We start from the raw sequence: 26374 nt of genomic DNA on the forward strand, positions 1-26374 counted from the left end.
TGCCCATACTCTTACATGTAACTGTAGATTGTACAGTGCCATGTACTCGCTTTCTTTTTGTTTTTCTCTTGCCTCTGAAGGTAATGTAAATAGTGTCTTATAAGTCCATGTGGGCTCGGCACCCTTATGTGTATGACACTTATATTCATTCATTCAGTAAGTTTTGCACTTTACAAATTTTGAGTTATTGTTGTTGAAAAAATAGTTTGGCTATTTCAAGTTCTTAAAACCGTATTAGAGCCTCTCTAGGGCCCGTTCCCCTCTGAAAGGGGCAAATGGTTTAGTCCTCTTAGGGGTGAAAAAAAAAAAAAAAAAAAAGTTCGTCTTATCGCGTTACTTTTGTTGATGCTGATGCTGAGGACTTGAGGTGAACTTTGAAGCAAGTAAGTTTAGCAGTGTTTCAGAATGGTGTAATATTGGTATACAACACGGTTAGCAAGCTAATATTATAATAATTACTAATACTTTTACTGCTACCAATAATTATTTTCGCAATCATTATTTGATAATCTGCTGACCTTTTTTCGATTAATTGATTTATTTTAAGTAATTTTTCTGTCAATCAACAAATAAATAATAATCCTTGCAGCTTTGTAATACAGTACCTTCCTCAGTTTAGGGGCCACGGTAAGATGCATTTCCACCTTTGTCTTATGTAAAATGAAGACTTAAAAACTGTTTCCCTAAAAAATATCTGTGCTACTCATTCTTCATACTGCAGTGGGGAAAAATAACAAAGTACGTTTACTCAAGTACTGTACTTAGGTACAGTTTTGAGGTATTTGTACTTTACTTGAGTGTGTCTAGATTTATACTACAATTCGTGGGAACCATTATATTTTCTATTACAGTTATGTAACAGCCATAGTTACTCACCACTTTGATTCTGCTTACAAAACAAGTGATAAACTTATAAAACAGACACATTATTATAGATTAAAGGCCCTGCATACCCACACAGATGTGTGCAATTATGTAAGGAATACTTTCACTATTGATACTTTAATTATATTTTGATGTTACTACTTTAGGATTTTTACTTATAGTAAAGTATTTTTACACTGTGGTGTTGCTACTTTAGTGAAGGATCTGGGTGTTTCTTACACCACTGTCATAATATATGGAACTAATATGTCTGAAAAGCTCTTTGAACCGAATCAAGAAATTATTTGAAAAATTACGAATGGATTCATTGCTTGCTATTTCCCATATGTGACTGCTTGCATCATAAATGCTTCCCTGTCGTGTGTGTGTGTGTGTGTGTGTGTGTGTGTGTGTGTGTGTGTGTGTGTGAGAGAGGATAGGTGTTACATGTCCGGACATGTATGCTGCATCAGAGGAAGCTCACTCAGCCACAATAAGTGTATGGTGAGGATGCCGAACAGAATGCGGGCGATGATGCTTGTATAATTGTTTGCCGGACCCTGAGCAGTTTCAAGGTAATACAATTCATCTATTCAGAACTGAGCTGTGTCAGGTCATTGTTGAAAAAGTTCCGCCAGAACTTAAATTGGAACTTGTGTTTTGCTGCGCAGAAAAGGTCATGTTGTAACCTGCAGCAACTGGAGCCCACTTGAGTTTTCACGGTGTTTTCTGCTGAAGGCTACTGTGTCTGAGCGTATGAGTAAGAGAAGGCACTGAGAGGCAGTGTGTAGATACATCCGTGTGTTAAAAAATTGGAGGCCTGTAAGCATAATGCAGTGTTGATTTGCTGAGACTGTGAAGTAGAGTGCTACTGCTGCAAGTCCTCTTACCATTACTAATGTTACTTCACTACTAGTTTTCACGCTTCTACCACCACCACCACCGCACTGCTGTGACTCAGATGGTCATCAGCTTTCAGTAGTTAATGCTTGTAAGATGACAAAGATCTTGTTATGGTTTAGAGCTCTCCCTCTCATTATGTGTGTACCACACTGAGGAATGTAGCGCTTGTAGCATAGCCCAAAGTTGTGTGTGCCCTCAGAGTAAAAGAAGACATGCAACTAGGCCAGCAAGACCCCTTTGTGTGGTTGGACCACAATAATCAGCATCCATTAGTATTCAATAGTATCTGCAAAACTGTCAACAAAGATTACATATTCCTGATCTGTGTTGAGGACTTTTCCTGCACAGAAATGCAGGGTAAGGCTTTGATCAAGCCACAGACAGAACGACAGATTTGACATTTCTATCTTCATGCAGTCTCATTCTTGATCTACTCAGAACAGTGAGCATTTTTGCTCCATGCAGCTTGAGCTGGATTTGTGAATTCTCACAGGAAAGCTCATTTCAGCTCGCTTGGCTGACATTAATTCTGACCTTCAATTTACAGTGAGCCATTTCAAGGCAAGAAAACAGCAATCTCTTGTAGATGCCCTTATGCGTCACAATGGGGTTCTGTAATACTGCTTTCCATTCTCTTGCTATGGGGATTGTGTAGTTCTGAGGTTTACATTGGCTTGGTAGCTTTTTTGAAGAAATATGAAGTCACCGTAGGAAGATGAGGTCGTAGCCCCTTTGCAGGAAAAACACAGAGCACATGTTTTTTTCTCAGGTTCAACAGCTGGAGAAACACATCTTTTCACTACAGTGGTTCAGTGTGTGTATTTTATCTACCGTGGATCACATGTGCACTAGATTTATGCCTATGTCTTCCAGTGTGCAGCAGTTTACAGTGGCTATATGGAAGATCAAGAAAATAAGATCAAGAAATATAGGCCTACATGTAGATGGGGTACTGTGTATTCTAAACATAGCCTGCATTTTGTGTGTAGTCTGTACAAAACAAGTTCAATGCAAGTTCACAAGCAGTAATTTTCACAGTGTCAGAGATTGTTTGGGCCAAAAAGAGAGCCAGTTGGGTTAAGGAATTAAGAAAATATTCTCTAAATAATACTTTTCTTTGTGTGATGTAGTCACAGCTGCACAAAATTCCCTTTACGTATACACATGAAAACCCTTGTTCTAGGATGCAGCAGTGAGAGAGTGTAACCCCCAGCCAAGAGCCGGTATGGGTGTAATATTGTTCACTAAAGGCTTGTTGTAGTAGCGGCATTGTGTGAATTGTTGTATCCTCTGTGTTTTCCCCAGTCTGCAGTCTTGGTGGTGGGGACACCCTGCTTGTTCCGCCTGCATGGGAAGAGATATCTGGCTGGCCTGGTGGCAGAGTGCCTGTCTGCAGCCTGGCTCGCTCTGCTCTGTGCTGTACGGGATAAGGAGGAGGCCTGTCGGGTGAGGAGGGCCCCAGTGCCAAGTGACCGGCGGGGGGGCGGGCGCGGCGGTTATCAGTGCTGCCTGCTTGCAGTGAAGAAAATATCTCTGGGGAAGAGATGGGGGAGGCTTGGGGGGACCTGGTGGGCGGGTGGCAGGTTACTCCGAGTCACTTTGCAGCTGAATAGAAGCTGTGACTCTGTAATTGTAGGGCAGCTCACAGGGCAGATTAGGAGGAGATTTGTCTCTAGAGGGGAAATGCATGTGAAAATGAACAAGAACATAGCGGTGCATTAAAACAGCTTTGAAGTGCTAACACACTGAACAATTTAATCCTCCGTCGGTTTGTGAGCGCGCAAATGTGTTAGTATCTACGCATGTATGTACCGATGTGAATATCTGACAGTTATTCGCATTCATGCAGTATGTCTGTCTGAGCAAACCCTCTCCGAATCTCCAGCTCTCTCTCCCTCCCTCACCCTCAGTCTGTTGCTCCCTCCCCCTCCTTCCCTCTCTGTGTGAGCGTAGTCTGGGCGCCGAGCCAAGTAGAGTGTGTTTTTTTGAATGAATACCTGATGCGGCTGATGAGGCTGGCTGGGGGAGGAGCTGTGTCAGTGGAGTACTGAGAGAGAGAAAGAAAGAGGAGGGAGGGGGGGGGGGGTAGAGAGGGAAAGGGAGAGAAGCAGAAATACAGAGAGCGAGAGAGAGAGAGAGAGAGAGAGGGAGAAAAGCAGCCAGGCAGAGAGGGAGCTGGCGGTCTGGTGGCCTTGCATAACACACGTTGAAGCAGCCTTGCACGCAGGACTTGCTGTGAGCTTCAGCAGTGGGGAACTTCCTTTACCGTCAGCCCGCAGGGGCAGCGTAGCTTCCAAAGCGGAGAGTCCAGAGAGGAGGGCAGAGCTGGAGCAGCTACAACGCAGGCTCCAGGAGAGGAGAGCGGCACAAAGGAGAGATTCAGGAAGCGGAGTCCTAGGAAACACGTCTCCAGCACACACACACACACACACACACACACACACACACGCACACACGCACACTGAGAGGCAGGAAGAATCCTTGGACATGCTCTGCAAGCAGTGGCTGTGGAGAGACTGGTGAGCTATTCTTAGTACTCTAACCAGAGGAGGGGAGGAGGGTGGGTTGTCTCTTTTCTTCTTGATTTGTGGGATAGTAGTATTTTCTGCCCTGCTACTACACTCATGTGCTCTCACTGTCATTCTAAAGCCCCCAGAGGCTACAGTCACAGCATCTGTCCAGAGTCACAGCTGTAGGATTCAACAGCATTGATCCTGTTTGGTTGTAGTGGTGCTTGCTGCGAGCTACGCCTGCGTACACATCTCTGCTTGTACACTGTGAGATCGGTGTGTGTCGAGCAGTGATGCAGAACTCTGGAGTCATTGTGAAGACAAACAGCCTGAACCCCACTGCCTGCTCTTACTGTCTGCTCTAGTCTGCCACACGGTCGGTCCGCCTCTTAAAGGCACAGGCACCACTGTTTTACAGAGAAGGGGCAGTAAAATGGCTCTTTTGGGCATTAGAAAAAGCAGTGCACGGTATTGATCCGCCGTGTGGCTAAAGCAGCTGTGTTTTTAAGTAGCTTGAGGGTAGGTCCTCGTTCTATGCAGCAAATCACACATACATGCTCGAACATATTGTCTTCCACAGTACCCTCCCTTCTGTTTCATGCTAGAGCTCAGATTGATAATGATGTTTTTGTTTTCTATATATAGCCATTTGCTGTACAGGGTAGTCACTGTGTATCTATGACCGATCTAGCTGGTGAAACATGATGCAGAGCAGTGTTGACAACAGGTTTATAACCCCACGGTCACTGCATTAGCTTTTTGTATGAATTTTTGCATAGCAGCTACATCTCAGGTCACTGTCACTAAATAATTTTGTTGTCTTTCTGTTGCCTCACTGCATCATCCTGCTGCAGAGAAATATTATTGCTATGAAGCCGTGGATCAATGCAAGTAAATAGTGGCTCTGGGAAGACTGAGGGCTCAGGCGGAGGGGGTGTTGGTGGGGGCCTGGAGGAGTTGGCGACTGCTGCGTTAGAGAAGCGATGTAACTCTGCTGGGGGGCCTCTCACCTGGAGACAACAGAGAGGAGGCTGAATGAAAACACCATCTCATCCGTGCTCCTGCGTAGTGACGGCAGACACACACCGCTACACCAACCTATTTCTGTGGTTTATGCAGCTTTTTATGTGGGAGTGTGAAAGGGGATCACATGCGAAGCTGGCTCTATAATTCTGTTTGAGGTGAAAAGCATCAGTGTGGTTAAAGGAACAGAGAGCGTCCTGCCTCCCCCCCCCCTCCGCTCTCTGTTGTCACACCTCCTTACATGTCTCAGAGGTTATAGTGCTGGGCCAGGGGACTGACTGGGGGACCCCATGTTGTCTGGCTTGCTGTGACAGTCATGTCTTGAAAGCTTGCCTTTGTTCTCCATAGTATCACACAGGCCGTATGTTTGTTGGTGTCAGTGTTCTAATTATAGGCTGACGCTGGAAAATCTAGAGAGGCTTTTGGCTGCTGTGATGTGCTGTGCTGTGTGTGTGTGTGTGTGTGTGTGTGTGTGTGTGTGTGTGTGTGTGTGTGTGTGTGAGAGACCATGTGCAGAGAGCTCTGTGTACAGGTCAAATGAGGAAAGGAGAGACACCCACTTTAAGAGCATCCTGTTTTATCTGTAGTCTGTTTTTTGTGGCATTGGAAATCAGAGCATGCTGGCTTTGTCTTCCAGTGCAGCTGTAATCATAGGAGGTACTTGTGCTTCAGATGTGATGTCATTACAGTGTTGACACGGTGTTGCTGAGGTGGGGTTGTTGCCACTGAGCGAAGCTGTGCAGCATCGCTCAGGCTGTAGCAGCGGCTGTGTTGCTGATCAGGGATCGCTCAGCGAGGCGGGGGCTATGGCGCTCTGATGCTGCAGGCGATGCTCAATGTGGGTCAGGAGAAGCAGCACTCTGTCTTCTCCCCATTCCTTATTTTCTCTCCCTCTTTTCCATTCCTAATCCCCCCCCCACTCCCTTTCCTCCTTCTACACAGTTCTGTCATCTTACATTGCTTTTCTCCCACTCCTCCCCCTCACTCTCCTCTTTCTGTTTCTGTTTCTCTCCATCTCTGCTGCTCTCCTCCTTTGTTACATCTGGTGGATCTACCAGGCTGTATGGTTAGAGGAATCAAATGCTTTGAGGTTTTCTCTGCATTTGGATGAAGTGACCTAGTCAAAGCCAGTGTTGGAGGTAGATGCATCTAAATAGAAACTGACCAAGGTCGTCTTCTGTGCTTTTTTCCCCTCTCTCTTTATGTAACATGTCTGTGGCTGTCCGCTGTAGCGAACCTCCTCTGTTAATATGAAAATACAGTTTAGCACTGTCAAATAGCCTGGCTCCTCTGAATGGAGTGTAGGGGGAGAAGAGTGAATGGATGGATGTATGAGCGTGTGTCATACACTCCATCTCTGTGGTGCCTCTGGCTAATGAACAACTCAGAGTCCTGTGCATTGACCCACAGATAAGCCTGCAGAAGAGAACAGCCAGTCTGAAAAAGAAACTTGCTCGTGGGAAGCAAAAGGCTGCATGTTAATTGTTGTTGAAATAATGGATGCATAGCATATTGTTTGTGTTTATTTGTGTGTGCAAATTTTAGAGATACAGTATGTGAGTATGCATACATATGAATCTGTAGTATATAAGACAATATGTTTTAGTGGCCCTGCGGTCAAACATTGAGAGTGGCAACTGTAGCTGCTGATTGTTAGGCTTGTTGACATATTTAGGTACTGTTCACCATCCCACCTTCTGTACATCATAATTTCCGGTTACCTCAAAATTTCTACCTGGGAATAAAGAGCCTGTTTCAGTGCTCTTTTTACCTATCTTTCAGTCTGCCTCTTACTAAACCAAACCCTTAAAAGCGGGCCTCCTCAATCATTGTTTGTTGGTCACTTTGTATTCCCTTGAACTTTGAAACACTACACAAACGGTGTACAGCGGAAAGCCATTGTTTGAAATATTTTCAAGCACTTCAGTAATAGCAACAAAGGCACAGATACGCTTCTCGCAGAATGTTCCATAATCAAATTTCAAGCCAAATTGTTTTCACTTCATTTTTCTGATGTGCCCACTGACCCAGAGTTCCTGTCTGGAGGTGGATGTTATATTTGCAGTAGCCCCACTGACTCAACACAAGGGTTGGGAGTGTAAAAACAAAGACAAAAGCGTAAGCTCCTCTGAGGCTGTTACTCTGTGCTGTTAGCCTTTCACTCTGCTCTGCTCTCTTACCCTAGAGCCTGGAGCAAGATAACAGCCAACAGCAACGCACATACACTTGCCCTGTACACATGAGTACGCACGCACAACCAAACACACAAACACACCGCATCTCAGGAAACTCCTGCCTGGTGTTGAAAAACATGAAAGAGCCTTTTGCACATTATGTAAATGATGATACACAACATTGTAATGTACTTTACAGTGTGTCACACGTCATCATTCATGGAAAGGCTGGTTGAGTTTTGAGAGATCAGTCCATGTAGATCCTCGAAGGTCATCTTTAGAGGTTGATCTTGGAGAAACATGTTCAGAGAATGGCCTACATGTTGTGTTCAAGTGCGTTAGAGAAACAGAAATCTTGTGGCAAAATAAAGAACAACACGAAAGCAGGGACATTTTTTAAAAGTGAAGTATTTTGGTGTTTGCTGCTTTGCATTTGGAGCCCTGCTTGGACATTTTGTGAATATGGTTCATAAACACGGGCTGAGCTCACTGAGCTACTTCTTCAGTGAGGTTAGACCAATTAGATTGAATTCAATTTTAAGCCAAGTCAAGCTGAGGCAAGTTCATTTATATAGCCCAAATGTTGAAGAGGACGTTAAAATCTGTAAACATATCACAAGGACTTTTTAATTTAATTGCTCATTACCTGAGGGTCTGATTTGAGCTTCTCTCTGCCAACAGATTACTGCCGACATCGTGGAAGAGGTCGATCGGTCAGAGATGATTCCTCATGAAGTCTATGGAGCTCATTTTGTGAGCTGGAGTGACTCCATCTTCTCTTGTCTGAGACCTGGAGCTGTCCACCAGTGAGAACAAAAATAGAACAGAGCCACACAGCACACAGAGACGCCAACCCCTGCACATAATCACTGAGTGGAGGTGAGAGAGAGAGAAAGCAGCCTCAGAGGAGCTTAGAAGTAGTAACAGGGAATATTAAAACCACGCTGGCACAATGAAATCTAACCAGGAGCGGAGTAATGGATGCCTGCCTCCCAAGAAGCGTGAGATCCTGGCTCTGGAGCAGAGGCCAGTGGTAGCAGCCACAGCTACGCCACCAGCTGCAGTGGTGACCGATAGTCCGCACACAGAGAACTTAGCGTGGTTGGCAAGCGTAGCCAGTGAACGCTGCAAATCTAGGGATGCAGAGAGCCCAAGATGTCCCATCTCCTCCACTTCCTCCTCTTCTCCTTCTACTTCTGTCCCTTCCTCGTCCACTCCTCTGTCTGCAGTGCCCCTGGCCTCTCTGCCTGCAGTTTACCCCACAGCCCTTCCACAGCAGGCTGGGACTATCCAGTTTGCTCAGCTGGGACCCAACGTTCAGTTCATCAGCTCTGGACCCTATGCCGGCTACATCTCCTCTCACATCATCTCAACAAATGCTAGTTCTGTGCCTAACAGCTCTGCCATAGTAGGACAGCGTTCACAGCTGGATAGTTACACCACAGCCCTCGTCTCCCCCAACACCAAAGGGGAGCAGCAGTTTCAAATAGGTCTCTCCCCCACAGAACTGGCACCTGTGTCACTGCCGAACTCTCCCCAACTCACCAGCCAGTACATCCATCTGGACAGCAGAACACCTCTGACTGTCAGTGGAAACGCTGTCACTTCACCCACGGCCCACCTCCAGCTCCACCCTCACACAGCCGTCCTCCCTCAAACACTTACCCTCGCTCCCTCCCAGCTGGTGGTTCAGTATGCAGATGGTTCAGCTGGAAAGAAACCAGAGGGGCATGCTAAGGGTGTAGTGAATGGGGAATTGGAGGTGGTCAAACAGGCAAAAGCCCCCAGTCAGTCAGCAAACCATCAGCAGGTCCACAGCTATGAGGCCAGACATATCCTTCTTCCTGCAGACTATGGCCAAAACCCAGCAGGACTCCAGACCTCCTTGGTGCTGGTTGCTCAGCCCAACCATGGAGCTGAACATGAAGCTGGCTCAAATAAGATATCCTTAGTCCAGACTGAGAAAGGAGGCATCTGCTTGGGGAAGCCAGTGTCCAGATCTTCCTCTTTTACCTCCCTCTCTTCCTCAGAGATGGTGAAGTCTGTTGCTCCTCATACAGTCATCCAGACCACTTTGCCCCCTGAAGAGCTGCCAGCCAGTCTCTACTCCTCCACACAGCCACCCATCATTGGCTATATCACCAGTGCAAATCAGCATGCTGTCAGCTACCATGCGGCACTGCCCCAGCACCTGGTCATCCCAAGTGGCCAGTCCCTCCTCATCCCAGTCAGTGGTGCCAATAACAGCACAGAAATCGAGGTTAGTCGTACTGTCAGCGCCCTGACTGCTACCACTACCCCTCAAATATCCACTGCCATGCCGCATGCCTATCTGGCCACAGCCTTGTCCAAGTGTGAAGCGCTTGGGCCAGATGGAAATCAACCACCCCCTGCCGTCGCACAGGCTCCAACGCTGTCGGTCCTGCCCTCAAACCCGGCTCCTGCAGTGGTGGCAGCTCCCTCCCCGACTCCCACCCCTGCCCCAACCCCGGCCCCTGTTTCCATCCAAGCCTCCCCCTCTATTTCTTCCTCCTCTTCCCCTGTGGCACTTCCTCCATTCTTCATGCGAGGCTCCATCATCCAACTGGCTGATGGGGAGCTGAAGCGTGTTGAAGACCTCAAGACAGAGGACTTCATCCAGAGTGCTGAGATTAGTAGTGAGTTGAAGATTGACTCCAGCACTGTTGAGCGTATTGACAGTGGGCAAACTCCCAATGCTGTGGTCATACAGTTTTCTGTTGGAGAGCTAAAAGCCCAGGTGAGATTTTACAGATTCATCTTTGTTGTATGAATAATCATGAGTTTAATTTTTAAAGTCATTATGTATAGAATTTGAAATCTCAAGACTAAGGCGCCCCCCATTGATAGTATCAAAAAAACCCTCTGTGGCAGACGGCAATGCTAATAGAATAAATAAACAGGCAGCAGAATTCTATAATTTTCCAAAAGATGATGAAATTAATGAGAAACTCTACTAAAATCCACTAGTTGCAAGCAGAGGAGTCTTTAGCTGCAAAAAGAGTTTCAAAATCCATCACTAATGCAGAACTAGGAGAAATGAGGACACCCTTCTTACTTCATGTCATTTTTTTTCAACCTAATGTTGTTGACCACTGCTTCCTCTCATGGCCCATATGCTAAGTGTTTTTGCACAACATAGAACTATGTTTGAAAGACTTAAAGGCCTTACTTTCACAAATAGATAAGGCCAATCATGTTACATTTTCCATGTCTGAAAAGGGCTAAGTACTAGAGCCTGACTGATCCTGGATTATTGAGACTGATATCAATCATGTTATTTGAGACTCTGAAAATCTGACAACAGTTTCTTGGTCGTATTAATTATTTAAGATAAACACATGATCTCTTAAGTTTGGCTTTTTAAGAATTTCGACCAAGATATATACTTAGTGAGTACTAATGACATTTTACAGTTTACAGAAAAGTCAGCTCATTGCTCTAATGTATAAAGTATGTAATGGTGACACTTCAAAACTACCTCAAACATTTCCTTGGCATCTCCTTACTCCAGTTGATGTAATTTTATGGGCTGATGTATACAAAATATCTGTGATAAGCTAAAGTCTCATCAGCCTTAAAATATATCAGTCAGGCTCCACTATGGACTTCATCAATTTTCATCAGAGTAGTCTGTTCTATTCAAGTTTCCCACTAACCCATGGCAGTGTGACAATGAGGCAGCATGCACAATACCAGGACCCTGTAACTGAAGGAGCCAAATAGAATTCAGGCACAGTATTGTATTGTTTACACCTGAGCTTTCTTTACTGTGACATGTTAAAATTTCTTTTGTGAAAAAGGCCAAAGTGGCGTTGTTCTACAAACATAAACCTACGCTAACAGTATAATTTGCAGGATGCTATCATCCCTTTAAAATCCTTTACAAAATAGCTTCGAACAGTTGTGTTCCTATCATAAATCCTTTGCAAAATTTTCGGTCTTTGTTTTGCAGAGAACTAATTGTGTTTGTTGTGCATGTGCTCCTATCCAGGTGTGTGTAGAGGTGCTGGTGGAGTACCCCTTCTTTGTATTTGGTCAGGGATGGTCGTCCTGCTGCCCGGACCGGACCACCCAGCTGTTTGAGCTGTCCTGTGCTAAGCTTTGCGTGGGTGATGTGTGTGTGTCGCTGACCCTCCGCGGCTTGAGGAATGGTTCGGTAACAGACGGCCAGGCTTTGCGGACTAAGCTGAAGATGAGTCACCTCTCTGACTCCTGTCACAATGTGGATGCCAATGTAAGAAACAGTACGAGTCCAAACACTGCAGGCAGTAACAGTGGTCTCCTAATGAAGGCTTCCAGTGCGGACAGGCTGGAGAAGGAGCAGGTAACTGGACCAGGATCAGGACTGGAGCTACCGCCAGGATTGGGTCTAGTTCCTGGACCAGCGGAGGGGATCTATGGAGCGGGTTCAGTGCCCACAGTCTCTGGGATTAGAGAAGTAAGACAGGAATCAGTGAGAACAGACATGCCTGCTCTTACCAGAATACAATGTGGTGATCCAGAGCGAGCCACAGTCCGCAAGAGACGCTGGTCAGCTCCGGAGAGAGACCAGACTGAGAGAGCTGAGGAGGAGCCACCTCTGACTCTGCCCAAACCCTCTTTCGTCCCTCAGGAGGTAAAAATCAGCATAGAGGGCCACTCCAGTACTGGGAGTGAAAGGTGCTTGAGCAAAAGAGTAGACTGTTGAGAGAACTTTAAGGAATTTTCAATACCTGTGGTTTGCTTTGTATTTATCCCCTCTCTTTTCTCTCTATCCAGACTACTGTAATATAGACTGAGTTTACACAGTATTTACATGTTTTCTTTTCTTTCACGTAAGTCTGATATCTACGATGAAGTACAGCAGAGCACCTTCATAAGTGGTATCACATGAGATCAGTGCAATCAATACAGAAAGCAAAACTGAATGCAGTGTGAATGTTGAGTATGAATGGCAGTCAGTCACCTGAGAGACATTTCACTTTGACATTTGATCTCTTGTCGTGTGGCTTTAACCTGTTGAATGCAGACCAGTCAACCATTCCTCTTATCACATGAATAAGCACAGACCCCGATGTCAGTGGGTAGAAAGTGGGTAACCATATTTTGACTCTCATTGTTTGTTTCCCTGTTTGGTCTATTTGTGTTGTAGTGACGTTTATGAGTCAAAGAGAGACTGTGGTGTTTCAATGAAAATGCTCAATTATCATGGCTGTGATTTATCCTGCCTTGTGTATCTGATGAGGTTTTGAGTTTTATTTTATTACTATATTTTTTGTTTTCAACATAACAGATGTGTGCTACCACCGTTGGGTTGTGCCACTTGTCTCCTAATGTATGTGCCTGTGTGTTGGTTTGTGTGTGTTCTGTCTGTGTGGCTGTTAAACGGAGTATAGGAGTCAGGTGTGTGTGCGACTGGCAGCTGTGAGCTCAGTTGTCAATGCAGCCTGCAAATATAAAAACTGAAAAAAGGCCTGAATGTAAACCACTGAATTTGTCCTCAGTACTGACACACGAAGTCATGCGTGTGCTGTTTGCTACACCAATGACAAGTATGCTGAAAATTTGAAACCAGTGCTTTTGCAGTATGTGGGTGACAGCAGTTGCACGTGAGTGCATTCCTCTGAAGAAGTTTCTCAGCCAACTTTACCTTCACAGTTTGTTAGCAAAGTTTAGTAATTCCTCTCAAGGACAGCATATGTTTGTCTTTTAGCCTGGCTGCTATGTGCAGCATTTCTAATATATACAAAAAAGGAAAATGTATTCCTGTCTAATAATGACTTTTTAGCTTATCTTTGTATGGACTCAGCCCTCATACTGCAATATAAACCAAGTTGGCTAACTTGTCTAATAGCAGTAATTGTTTTTTTTTTTGGCCACTTGGGGGCAGCACAACAAATGGTAAACATAACACTAATATATTATTAGCTTTTAGATTTAAATTTAAAGAGCAGTGAGGGTGAACCAAAACAGTAAAGTTGTGGGACATAAAACCAAAACAATGAGCTGAAAGATGCTAAAAAGCTCTGTAGAGCCAAGGGGAACTGTGTGGTTTGCTAAATATTTTCCATGGGTTCATTACCTCGATTGACCCCTTTCACATTAAACAGCCATCTGACCCATTGTCAATATAAAAATATTGAGCAACTTTAAATGCAAACACACATTAGATAAAAATAAAATCAAAAACATGACATAATAATTATGTATTGATGGAAAAATGGTACCATCCCATTCTATTGACCTATCCTGCTGCTTTCTTTACAGAAACCATGGCCTTAGATATATATATATGTGTACCTAGTTCACAGCAGCACATGGTTTTTAGGGTTTTACCATTAAAACCTATTTTCCTCAATGATGGTATGCCTTTCTTAAGTCCCGACCTGGTATATCAGAGTACTGCTGTTTTGATTTAAACAGCTTTCTTTCTATTAGTAGATTTATTTCTTAGCGTAGAGCTAAAATTAATATCCTACAGTTCATTCTCAGGAACAGTGTGTGTGTGTGTGTGTGTGTGTGTGTGTGTGTGTGTGTGTGTGTGTGTGTGTGTCTGTGCAGGTCTAAGACAGTATGTGCATGTTCAAAGTCACGTGTGTATGTACTGAGCAGCAGCACTTTGATGAAGCATCTAGCAGCATTGTGGTGTTGGTGGCGGCGGTGGTGCCCCTGTTCCTCAACTAGTAGATATAATGAGAATTATCTGTTTCTCATCACATTATGTCCTACAGGTTTATCATTGAGGCAAAACAATATTTACTGGGACAGGGAATGTAAACACACATCGGGCAAACTATCTCAACTTTATTTTTGATGACTGATAGAGCTACTATTCAGAGAAAGAAAGAGAGAGTTGTAGAGTTAACTACCCAGCTAGTGTTGATCATGTACAGTAAATTGTATCCTAGAAAGTGTATAGTGTGTGTATAGACATTCTAACCCTTATGTAGCCTATGTACTGTATGTGCCACAGCGCCTCCTTCTTCAATCATTCCATTAACTCACCAGAATCCTGCTATCGTTCTTTACGTTCAGGTATTGATCTAATGTTCATGAATGTGCTACAGTTCTTTGGGAGCATTTCACAATTCGGCCTCCTCAGAATTTAATTCGAACTGAACACTTTAACATACAGTATGTGTGAATATGAACTGCAGTTTATCGTAATAGCCATTATTAATCACCCAGTAATCAGACTGTTCTCTTCTGTTTGTGTTTGACTGCTCAGGCTAAACACTGCCCAGTGACTGTTCTCCTCCAAAAGGAGGAACTATGTGGTCTTATATTCTTCATTGTTACAAAGTAGACTAGCTACTGTTTCATCAGTTTGTCTTTGTAGCCGGTCTTCTCTCTGTTAGCCTGGCCTGTGTTTGTACTTTCCTTAAAGAAATTGTTAGTTTTCAAATACAGACCTCAAATGACATCATGACACAGACAAATCTATGAAATGTGGGGATTGATGCTTAAAGAAAGAGGCTATTTTTATTTTACATTCTTCTTACTGTCAACAAATCCCATGAAAAGACCAAAACCAACAATGCATTAGTCAAACTTCTGACCTCCTTAATCTCTCTTTGCCACTCAGACCCAAGCCCATACATTCCCACTGAAGACAAAAATCTTTAAAAGGTGGTCACAAATATGTAGTGTCATTTAAAAAAAAAAAAAAAAAGACTGAAACTTTTCTTAATCAGCTGGGCACCATAGTTTTTAGAAAGCATTACTCAAACTGGAATCAATAGTATATTTGTCGGGGACTATTTTCAGCTGTGGATTGATACATGACACCACCAGGATGCTGTATGTGGAACTGACCGAAACTAAACTACATGGCCCATGTTCATGTTTTTGGATAGTAATGAAGGTCAATGGCACGCAGTAGTAAGTTAGATCCCGCTTTTGCTGCACAGACAATACCTGTTAGTTTGATCAGTTCATTGTTGCTTTATGTCTTGTCATGGGTATTGCCTCTGCCTTATCATTTACAGTTCCTGAACACCCACAGAGTTATTCTTGCTTGTTAGACCTCTGCTCAGGTTGATGCTGGGAGGAGCTATGCTGTGAATTAAACAACAGCTCAAAAAGAATGATAAAGGTGGACATTGTCCCACCCTGACAAGGAGCAAGGACAGTCAAGCAGCTTGTATGCCCCCAGGAGACATCAGTGAAAACATCTGTGTGGATGGACCATAGACATCTAGGGGCTTTTATTTAGACCCTAATATCAACTCGTTGGAAAGGCCTAATAACATTATACCCTTTTCTTACAAATACGCTTGTACTAGGCCCATTTAAATATGTAATTTTCAAAGCCTTTCTAAATATTGTTGAATATGGTGTATAAGCACCTCCTTGTGGTGATCTATGGAATTGCACTTTGACATATGGGGTGGGAGTGGGGTGTTTTAGTTTTACTAATACACATAAGTAATGTACAGCATGTCTGAGAGAAATTGTACACTAACAGTACATCTCAGTGATTTGTAAATAGCCAAAGTCTTCCATTATAATGTTGGTATGACCTTGTCCTTGTGGAGAGGACAAACACTGATCCCCATGTACAGACTTTTGAAGTGAAGTTTAGTTTGAAGGGTACATCATCATTTATTTGACAGAAATACAGGATATTGCTTCACCTAAGATTTTTTCTTTTGCACTAGCTCAAAAATCCAGGAAATTATGGGAGTAAAAGACTTTTTAAAAAATTATTTTGTAATTCGGGTCTGTTTGTTGGCTAAATCTCAGCTAAGATACAGTATGTCCTACGTACAGTATGTAGTAAGTATCAATAATGTTTCCTTATTTTGATGGTGTTGAGGTTTGCTAGTCAGAAACTGTTAAATCTTTACTTCAAATGTTTGATTTTTCATTTGATCAAATATATTCAAAGAAATAAAGAGTCTAAAGAAAAAAAGCAGCATATCTCTTTTTATACTTTCCTTCCTACAAGATGTTCAGGCTGATCTTGCAATTTTTAAACTCAATATTTACTATCGTCCATATTTAATTTATGTGTACTTGGGTTTTGTTTCGTGTGTGTGTGTTTTTGTGTGTGTGTGTGAGAGAGAGAGAGAGAGAGTGACAGGAACAGAGAGAGAGTGGGAGAGGGAGCTTTGGCAGTACTTTGTACGTGTTTTCCTGATTAGCTATTTCCCCCCAAGAAACACCAGCCGTGACAAGACTGAAACGGGGACTATTTTGAGAGAGTGGTCGCAGAATTTCATATTTCTGCAAAATAAAAAGGACATTTTGCGTTTTGTAGTTTTGTTGGCTAATGTGTGTGTATATATATAAACACATACACATAAATTTAAATAATATATAAAACATGAATACATGAATAGCTATTTCTTTTAGATCATCGAGAAAAAAACTCAAATTCAAATTTGTAGTTTTTATTTTTGATTGTTGTCTATTTTTTTAATTGGATTTATTGCATTGTATTAATATCATTTCCTTTTATATCCTGACCACTTTCCTCTGAAACACAGAATATGACACAGGTTCTCTGTACAGGTATCCCCTATAAAACCTAGAAAAAAGAAAAAGAGCAAGTTTGTCTGCATCCATCAAATTTTAGGGTGAACATGAATTTCATCAACATAATGCGCAGACATTAATCTTTTTAAAAATTTGATGATTGTCGATTACAGCCTGAATCAACAGGGGGTCTAAAGGATCAAGCGCTTCCCTTCGTAAACAGTTCAGTGTTCAGATTTCGGAAAAAGACTTATGAGCAGCATGATTTTTACATATTGTCAAGCTGCTTCAGTCACAGTATTTTTTCACATGAAGTGTTCCCCTACGAGCGCTTGGCCTAAATATGTTTAGTGTGGCTGCCCATTGTGCGTCAGATTAAGTTGAGAACATTCACACAGGCCTTCAGTTGAAGGGAAGAATAGATTACATGTAAATCACTTGCTTTGTGTTGCAAAATGACCAGGTTTTTCTAGCTGCACTGCTAATGAAGAATAATGCAAATTTGCAGTTTAATAACTCATAGATAACAAATCATGTTTGGATTCAAGCAATTAATGGAAATATCAAAGACTAACATCTGCAGCAGTCTGATTTACATGTGTATGGTTTCAGCCGCAGGTCAAGCCCCAAGACAGCTCTGTTACTGTGTGCTGCTCCATTTTGACCTCCACTGACTGTTTATACATCTTTGTAAACAAAATATTAATGCTCCGTGTATCTGATATATAATACATATATTACGTTTAAAAATATACATTCTTGCTTTATTGTGGGATAGAGGGCATGCATTATGCTCTGCTGGACTGTTTAGAGAGCTGATGAGAGCTGTGTCTGTGTCCTCCCATCTCAGTTTTCTAAAGGTCAGTTTTCCTTTACAATGGTTAATGCTGTCATAAATAGATATGAGCATGTTTTGTATAAGGAACATTCAGGTTATATGTTATATTTTGAGAAACATAAGAATCGACGCCAAGAACTTGTGATGTTATAAGGTCATGTGGTGTAAAGTCTGAGGCTGCTACACAGCAAATGAAATGGAGTGACGACTGGAGAAACCAATGAAAGCCTCAGAACAGGAAACGCTACTTGAAAAAATATACTATATGAAACTTGATACTAAACATTTGGCGGCTCCACAAAATCAATCTCCCATAATGCATTGTAGACTTACAGACCATATATTACCACAATTCTAATTCTCAGTTGACTGTTTTCCTGTATAGCGCAGGTGACTTGTATCGCCACAAACCTGCAGCTGTAGATTTGAAGTTTTAGAGAAATAAACTGTAGTTACATAGCACCTGGTGTAGATGACCTTGTTAGTTTCCACACAAGGCGTTGTAAGTAACAGTAAATTAAGTATCAAGCTCAACAAACTGGTGCCAAAAGGAAACTTGGATCTGGCTCCATTTAAAAAAAAAAAAAGTTCTTCAGTACAGAAATAGCAGTATAACTTTAAACATTCTGGTTATCATAACACCATATAAAACAAAAAAGATCTGAGATTACCATCAACAGTTAAATAAGTGTAACAGTTGGAAGCTCACTACTCAGCAACATTCGAAATTGTATGCCTGTCAGCTATGTTTTTAACTTGTTTTTGATATATATTCTGAAATTACACCACAGACTTTTTTTTAAGTCATTTCCACAAGGCTGCTGTCCTGCATCTCCTTCAGGTTTTACTGTGTTGCTCTAGAAAACAGTCATTTATTTCTACAGTGCACCACTTGGGGGAGCAAGAGTCCTTCTGCTGAGGTGGAGACATCAGCCTTGACATATGCAATTATAGCTATATCTAACTGCATCTATATTTGTCTTGTGTAGTACTTTAATTCAAAAATTTAGAAACTCTGTTAAAATAGAACAAATTAAACTTAAGAAGAATATGTACAGTAGCATAAATGGAACCTGCACAGTACAAAAATGCTATGTGCTGTTAGTATTAAGAAAATGTAGTAAAATGGGGTTTCTGGGTTGATAGGTGGAATAATTAACCTTAACGCAATGCTTGGTCTGGCCACACAGCTACTGTAGGTAAGAGACTCTTAGGCACAGAAAAAAATGTGATCAGTGAGACATTAACATATTTCATTTTCTAACTAGTTTATGTCTCTGTGTCCTTTTTGTTCAACAAATGCACCGATGATTTCCCTCTCCAACTTCATGTTGGAGAGGGAAATGTAAAGTTCACTTACCTAATAAACTGAAAATGATGAGAGTGAGTAATCAAACAGCACTTTATTCTAACAAAAACTTGATACAAATAACAAATAGAACTCAAAGATGAAACATTAAAAGCTAATTTTAAATTCAGGGAACTGCTGAAATCCCGACCACTTTGCTCTGCCGGCCTGCGCACGACACATTATTATCAGATAAACAAACAACATCTAATGCGCTGTTAAATAATGTACACAGTCTCAGACTGTCTGCAGCTTGTTTTTGATATAGACTGTTCATCTTAGTTTCTGAAATTTTGTTGTTAGAAAAAAATCCAAGATAACAGACAAGAACGTAATAAGTTATTTATTTGTTATTTGTCTCCTCACTTTATTATTTTTTAAATGTCATGTGTTGGCTTAAATCAGTCTAAAAAATTGCTTTTGTTGCTTTTGCAATACTAACATCTAATATACCAATTAATCACTTATATACATAAAAAATGGAAACATCAAGCTCTAATAAAATAATGCCAGTGTAAACAAGCTTCAGTATCACGCAACGCCGGAATATTGCACATACATTCATAAATATACACATTAACTTTGTGCCTTTGTGTTTATGCGTGTGGCTGCATCCTATGTGTGTGTATGTGTGTAATAAACCTGTATACAGCCCAATCTGAAAACAAACAAAAAAATAAAAATAAAAAGGATATAGTAAGTCAGGTGGGGCAAGAATTCAATAACCAAATGAAAGGATGACACAAGAGGCACCTAATAAACACAACCATATGTACAGTATCTGCACATATACACATACACACAAACTCACAAACAAACGCTGTCATACTCACAAAAGCACTTGTGCATAGATCTCAAGTCTCTTTGTGCCTCACTTACACAGACACGTGAAAACGTTCAGTTACAAGAAAAATTGAAAGGATTGTCTTCACAACAAAGTCCACTCTGTTCTTCAGTTTTGGTGCCTCATCACAATAGATAAACAATGGACATGTGTGTGTGATTGAGCCTGTGTAGTGTGTTTTGGTCCCATTCTGTCTGGCTTAAACCTCGTTCTTTGGTCCCAGTCTGTGTGGCGCTGCAGTCTTCAGTCTGTCCTCACAGTCAATATCATTAACAGAGAGGCAGTAGATCTCCAGCCAAGGAATGTAGGGTCTGACTACTACAGATCTCAGATCTGATTTAAGTTACTCAGAAGGTGCACATCCCTCCCAAACCACAGTCCTCTAATCAGGAGCTGTCATGCAGTGTCTTAGGCGTCCCCAGTTTGATCAGACGTCAGCTGCTCCTGGTCGGAGACATTGTCGTCAGCTGGTGGCCGCGCCCGGTCAAAGAAACCACACTGAGGAAATCATATTAACGTATTAGTGTAGGATTGGATAATTAAACTACCACAGTGAATGCTGTGGTAAGGTGGATGATGTATATACGCAGATGTGTGTGTGTGTGTGTACCTTCCACATGACGAGTGTTAGCATAGCCAGCACCAGCAGCCCCAGCAGTATGGCCAGGATGATGACCCAGAGTGGAACAGCAAACGATACATCAGGAGTCCCCCACAACACCAGGGTCCCCATCTGCGAAACACAGAGAGATAGAGTGAGGTATTTGTAACTGCTGACACATTTCCTTTTTCACCTTTAGCGCCTGACAAAAACTCACACACTTCAGTTACTGTCTCCGTTCTCCATCTTACCGAAGTGGTGTGTTGAGGCAGGGTGGGGGGTTGGATTCGGTAAGGCATGGCTATGACCATGAAGGAGACAGTAGAGTTGACGATGTATGGGTCATTACGCCGCTGAAAGACACATATTACATTATTTTTTAAATGGTGACATTTGACCCATCAAATATTTTAATTATTAAGTTGGTTTGTTGTGTAACACTCAGTGTAGTTTAGTTTGCACTTTGAACCTTAGCGTTTGAGCCTGCATGGGCGAGAAACCACCTAAAGAGCTCAGAAAAAAATGATAATTTGAACATCTGCATTTCCATGACATCTGGGCAAATTCCATCTGCTGATGAAGATCATGTGATATGATCACTCTAAAAAAAAAACTCTAAAAAAAGAGTGATAAACTTCAGAAGAAAAAAAAATTCAAGATGACAGGTCATGACACTGACCTGCAGGAAAGTATGTGCCCAGAGTCTCGAGCGGATCTTGACCACCGCGCTCTGCCCACGATCCAACCGGCCAACCACACACGTGATCCTCAGACAGGAGATATTAGTGCAGTTCTGCACGAGGAGAAGGTTGGTAAAGAGAGAGGGAAGACATTAGACATCTGTGAATCATTAATGAACATTTGGTGGAGTTAGTTTTCTTAGGAAATATATACATATATGTGTGGCTGGCTCACCAAGGTTTTACCGCTATAACTCTGAGCTTTGCTGACGGCTCGCTTGTGGCGGTGAGGAGGAGCACTGGTGTTCCTCAAGAAACCCAATAATTCAGGTGTGTCCTGGAGAGCAGAGATCTAACGCAGACGAGGAGAGAGATTTATCACCACTTAATTTTGTACTTCAGCTGCTGACTGGAAAATTATGAATCGGCACTTAAGAGATGATCAAATTATAAATGAGACTCTTAGAGTAGACAGTCTACAAGAACTGCTCCTTGCTTTTCAGCCAGTTATACATTTACATTTATAATAAAGCCAGATCTGAGCGTTTAGGATTAGATTTGACCTACTGGGATTTGCAAATGGGAGAGGATGAAGTAGAAAACAAGGAAAATAATAAGTTGTTCCAGTACTCATATCTTGGTGTTATTTTAATAATTCCTTCAACAACATGTGTTCAGGCCATTTGAGGACAATTATTTGTCAGAACATGCTGATGAACCCATCTTGGTGTTTTAGCGTGGTCTGCACTGCTCTGATGCAGCGCAGACAGCAAATAAGGAGATAGTGAACGTGAGGACAGAAAATGCTTGTAAAGTAAGATTTTCAAGATGTTGTACGATATCTAATAAAATACCGCAAACTCTGCAGCTGTAGAAACAAATGACATTTAGTGATCTGGTCAAAGGGTGTTTTGATAAAAGAAGGATTTGAAGAGATTTTATTTCCCAGCTGCAGCTTATAGAGTCAAGCTGACAGCAACAAAAGACAAGAGTGAATAAGCTGAATTTCCTCAAGTCACAGCTCGCAGATAACAGAGAGAGATAGGTGATTTATTCCAATAATAGCTAGATAAAATTTCAAATCCAAGGAGATGTGTAGGGCAATCACTTGCTTATTCCTCTCTGCTAATTTTGGAAGCAGAGCATAGCAACAGCAGTTTTTCCCTCCTGCGGCTCAGTGGGCAGCAGCTCTGTCACTTCAGCCAGTGAGTCTCAAGTGACAGAAGGCCACAGATAACAATAATGGTATTTTGGCCAGTGGTTTGAGGTTTTTAAATGTGTGGCTGTAAAAATATGTTTTATTCAATGTAGCCTTGCTCAAATGTCTGACCCTACAGGGCTCCTGGGTGACACAGGACTAAAACGATGGCATGCCACCACAGGGGAGAATTGGGTTCAATTCCCAGTAGCAGTGTCTCCTTTTTAACTGTACAAATGGCAGGTTTGGCTGTTGGGAAGCCGGTGAGGGATCGTGCTTTTTTCTGTAATCGTCGCTTCTAAAGATTTGTCATTTGGGCTGCAGCTACTGATTATTTTTACATAATCATAATCATTTAGCCCAAGGAGATGTCAAAAATAATGGCTGCCTCAAGGCCTACAATTTATTTTATAGTTATACTGGCAATGAGCAAACCAGGAAGAAAATTAAGAAAAAAAAATCTGACCTCTGACCATGCTGTATATCTGACTCATTTTTGTTTTCATAGATGGTTATAGCTTGTAGCATTTCATATTAAGATGTGATTGCACACTTTTTGAGATAACTGCATGTTTTCTTTTTAAATTACAGATGATATCATAGATATCGGATACTATTCCAGCTCTAATTTCTACTAATAAGCTTAATACTCCAACCTCCTCGTTTTGAGCCAACTGCCAAAAGAACATGGAGAACAGCCAGAACAATGGATACAATTATGTTTTAAATAAGCGGGTATAAATGATGGACCAATGGAGCGATGAATAAGCCACTAGCAATGTAACAAATAGAAGTTTGAAATTGCAGTAGGTCTTGTGGTTTGATCGTATGCAAGTTTTTGTCATTAGAAGGGTAACCTAGTGGTTAGAAATACTGTGAAATACATTAATTCTCACTACAGGGAATATATCCATAATTATATATTAGGGTCTTGAAATTTGTTTTTGAACACATAGTATGTCTGCATGCGTAAGTGTACATATATTCATATATTTTCATGTTACCTGAAGGCCAAGAGGGTTGAGGCTGGTGTTGGTCCGGCAGCTAATTGGTCCGTCAGTTTGAATCTCCATGGCGTACAGCAGGTTCTCGTCACGGAAACGGGAAGGCCAGCCAACCTGAATCTCAGCCTCCTGAATACTGCTGGGACCAGAGTTATGGAGCTGGAGACGGAGGGAGGGAGCAGAAAGTTGTCAGTATTGAGGCCTCTTCTGTCTTATTAGTAGGTCTCAAGTGACTGAGGCTATAATCAGGTTATCCTAACTGTGGGATGATGACATGGGCCACCTGTGTTTTAGTGAAGATAATACTAATTCAGCCTTCAGTCACTCGGGATTGAAATACAAGAGAAGTAAAAACTGCATCACCTGGCTCATCATTCCACATCTAAATCAGGATAAATGAATTATGAGCTTAAATTAACCATCAATTCAATAAATCCTCTTTTTTACCCTGTATTTTCTCTCTCTCACACACACACACACACACACTCATACATAACCGCATACACACACAAACACACATGGTCATTAACACTGAAGCAAGTCATCCAAACAGGACATGATCCTGGTGCTGCGGGGCAGGAATTCTGTGAGAGCAAAAAAATCCTGTCCTCTCTAACTAGAAGCAGCTGCCAACTGGAAAAAGTACCACAAATGAAAATCATTATCAGCTGCAGGACAGGCCAGACACTGCTCCACTCTGATAAAGTGAAGCAGCCGTCCCTTTAAAACAAAAAGAAATTACACACACACACATGCACACACCCTATTACTGTTGCCAGTCTGTCTGCCATCCTCCCTCATTCTTTCTATTTCTCTTTACCTCTGTTTGACCTTGTTTTTTATTACTCATTACACTGTGTCCAGTCTTAAGAACAGCCATATTCCCCTTCCTCCTCTCTCCTTTCCTTGCTCCCTACTCCATTCCCTGTTTTCCCTCCTTGTCTCTCTTAACCTGCATTCACAGCAGTAATTACTCCTGAGCCAGAGACCTTTGATCAGCCAGAGCCCAATTCTTTATAGAGCTACTGGTTTTACTTTGCATGTGTGTGTGTGTGTGTGTGTGTGTGTGTGTGTGTGTTTCTATTTACTTTACCTTACAGAGCCCCCCTCTTGCTGTAACCGAATTTACAACTCTCCTCACCTACTTTTCTGCTCTTTTCATCTCAACAGTCCACACAAAGACATGCTTTCTGACCACCACCAACAAAACCAAATCAGCCAGCCCTCTACTTCTTCACCTCTGAGTACACCTCTACCCTTCCTCTTCACATGAGATTCAGACGTTTGGCTGTGCCTCCATTTACCTCATAGATGTGTGTTACTTGTGGTCCCACGTCGTCCTCTTTGACAGGCTTCTCTTTGGGTTCCCAGCGAGGGAATGGCAGCACCACCTGAGAGGGATGAGACACCCTGCAGGGAGGAAAAACACCTCGGTGACACCAATGCATATACGCATTAATAGGTTTGGAGTCCATCTTTATATAATACTCACTGTCTGTATGAATGTTGACAGCTGTTATTCGTCATTGTAATCATTTACATAAGTGTTCCCTTTCTAGCTGTGACAGAGGGATACTCTCAGAGTACAACTTTTGCTCCTAAAGGCCAATATCTTTGGGAAAAAAAACAAAACAATTTTGCTTGGGTACCTCAGATGACTGTAGCCTCATATTTGCTTCAGCTGAGCTTTGAAGTACATTTTTTGCATGAAACAAACACGAGGAAGGGAACAGGTCATGGCCAGTACAAAACAACTCTTTAAACATACTGTCTGTACATGTGGTCGGTGAGTATAATGGTTGGACTGACTTAAAAAATCGGATTTCATGTCTGCAAGATATAAGTAAAAAAACACAAAAATATTTTGAGCTGTTAAAAAATTTATATACACTCTATAGATAGAATTATATCATTAATAGTATAAATGCAAATAAAGCTCTAAATGCCAGTTTGAAGATTTTCCTGGTCTGGAAATGTAGCTGATGCAAAGCTGATTCTGCCCTATTTGATGACACCACACTGAAGATTTCAAGGTAGTCTGACCTAAGTGAGAAAAACTGTTTATGCCTCCCACATGTGGTGTAATGATTGTAAGCTAAATGCATGGGCATGCAATTGAGATGCAATATGTGCAAATCTGAATTCTTGATCTCATCTTAATTTTTCAAATTTGAGGTGGGCACAGTCTCGTCAGATTTGAGCAAATACCATCCTTGTATATTATAAAAACTCTGACTGAGATTCTAGATGGAGACAGCTGAGGAAAAACATTTTCACAGTACAAACACAGGACTTGTATGTCACATCCCCCCCTGCTTGTGTGTATAAGTGACCACACCCAAAAACGCCATGCAAGGCTCCAAGCTTTGAATCATGTGTTTGTGTGTGTGTGTGTGTGTGTCAGTGGGCATATGGGCATCTATGTACATTTCAAAGGCTTATAAGTTTCCCATGTGCATACGATTAGTTCAAATTTATTTCTAGAGATGTTCTTTCATGCTGTTTTCCATCTGCCTATAAACAGGCTCCACAAATTCAAAAGGGGCAGTAATATCCGGCAAACATCAACAAGTTTAGACTGAAACCAGATCAGTTGCATCTTTGGCAAGCAGACACGGCAACAAAGAATTTTGTCACTGTTTCTTGATGAAGACGCCACAGTCTCCCATGCGAAGATGCGTGACTCACCCACGTAAATTGAGTTGAGCTTTGGCAACGATGGACAGATTCAAACTGACCGGATTGCTGTTGGAGTTATCTTTGTTGGAGCTGTGGAGAGAATTCACAGGGAGTTTACGTAAGATCTAAGGCGTACAATAAAACACACACCTCACTGAGTATGCTCTACATTCTGTATCCTTTTGGAAACATTTGACAGGAGGCTGCGACACAATAAGAATGAAACCA

The 26374-nt window shown here is 42.1% G+C and overlaps 2 protein-coding genes across 6 annotated transcripts in view; one reads left to right on the top strand and one right to left on the bottom strand.

The window, feature by feature from the left end:
- Positions 1–361: 361 nt before the first annotated feature.
- LOC120783881 (ataxin-1-like) lies at positions 362–26315 on the top strand. Of its 4 annotated transcripts, none has more exons than XM_040117218.1 (5): positions 362–383; positions 1305–1439; positions 3073–3213; positions 8156–10232; positions 11487–14171. In XM_040117218.1, exons 4-5 carry the CDS (start codon positions 8427–8429, stop codon positions 12180–12182), a joined length of 2502 nt encoding a protein of 833 aa, XP_039973152.1. In that variant the 5' UTR covers positions 362–383; positions 1305–1439; positions 3073–3213; positions 8156–8426; the 3' UTR covers positions 12183–14171. The 4 variants fall into 4 exon arrangements, 3 of the variants coding, with proteins under 3 accessions (XP_039973152.1, XP_039973153.1, XP_039973151.1); XR_005706389.1 differs by lacking the exons at positions 362–383; positions 1305–1439; positions 3073–3213 and adding exons at positions 3918–4286; positions 24638–24929; positions 25992–26315 and having other exon boundaries at positions 11487–12110; XM_040117219.1 differs by lacking the exons at positions 362–383; positions 1305–1439; positions 3073–3213 and adding exons at positions 3918–4286; positions 24638–25195 and having other exon boundaries at positions 11487–12110.
- itga8 (integrin, alpha 8) overlaps positions 19261–26374 on the bottom strand; it is a 38952-nt gene continuing 31838 nt past the window's right edge. For both annotated transcript variants that reach the window (XM_040117216.1, XM_040117215.1), the window contains 8 exons: positions 26156–26236; positions 24772–24877; positions 23468–23626; positions 21501–21617; positions 21265–21378; positions 20837–20938; positions 20595–20717; positions 19261–20482 (listed from right to left, as the gene is read on the bottom strand). In XM_040117216.1, coding sequence (XP_039973150.1) covers positions 20393–20482; positions 20595–20717; positions 20837–20938; positions 21265–21378; positions 21501–21617; positions 23468–23626; positions 24772–24877; positions 26156–26236 — 892 coding nt within the window. In that variant the 3' untranslated portion in view covers positions 19261–20392. The remainder of the gene's footprint in view (positions 20483–20594; positions 20718–20836; positions 20939–21264; positions 21379–21500; positions 21618–23467; positions 23627–24771; positions 24878–26155; positions 26237–26374) is intronic.

This window comes from Xiphias gladius, chromosome 22 (assembly GCF_016859285.1).
Source record: "Xiphias gladius isolate SHS-SW01 ecotype Sanya breed wild chromosome 22, ASM1685928v1, whole genome shotgun sequence".
Lineage (NCBI taxonomy): Eukaryota > Metazoa > Chordata > Actinopteri > Istiophoriformes > Xiphiidae > Xiphias > Xiphias gladius.

Bases quoted from the DNA above. Each gene is read 5' to 3' on its own strand.
- LOC120783881 (XM_040117218.1), top strand. From the start codon at position 8,427: ATGAAATCTAACCAGGAGCGGAGTAATGGATGCCTGCCTCCCAAGAAG. The intron at 10,233-11,486 runs GTGAGATTTTAC...GCTCCTATCCAG, and splicing joins TTGGAGAGCTAAAAGCCCAG to GTGTGTGTAGAGGTGCTGGT.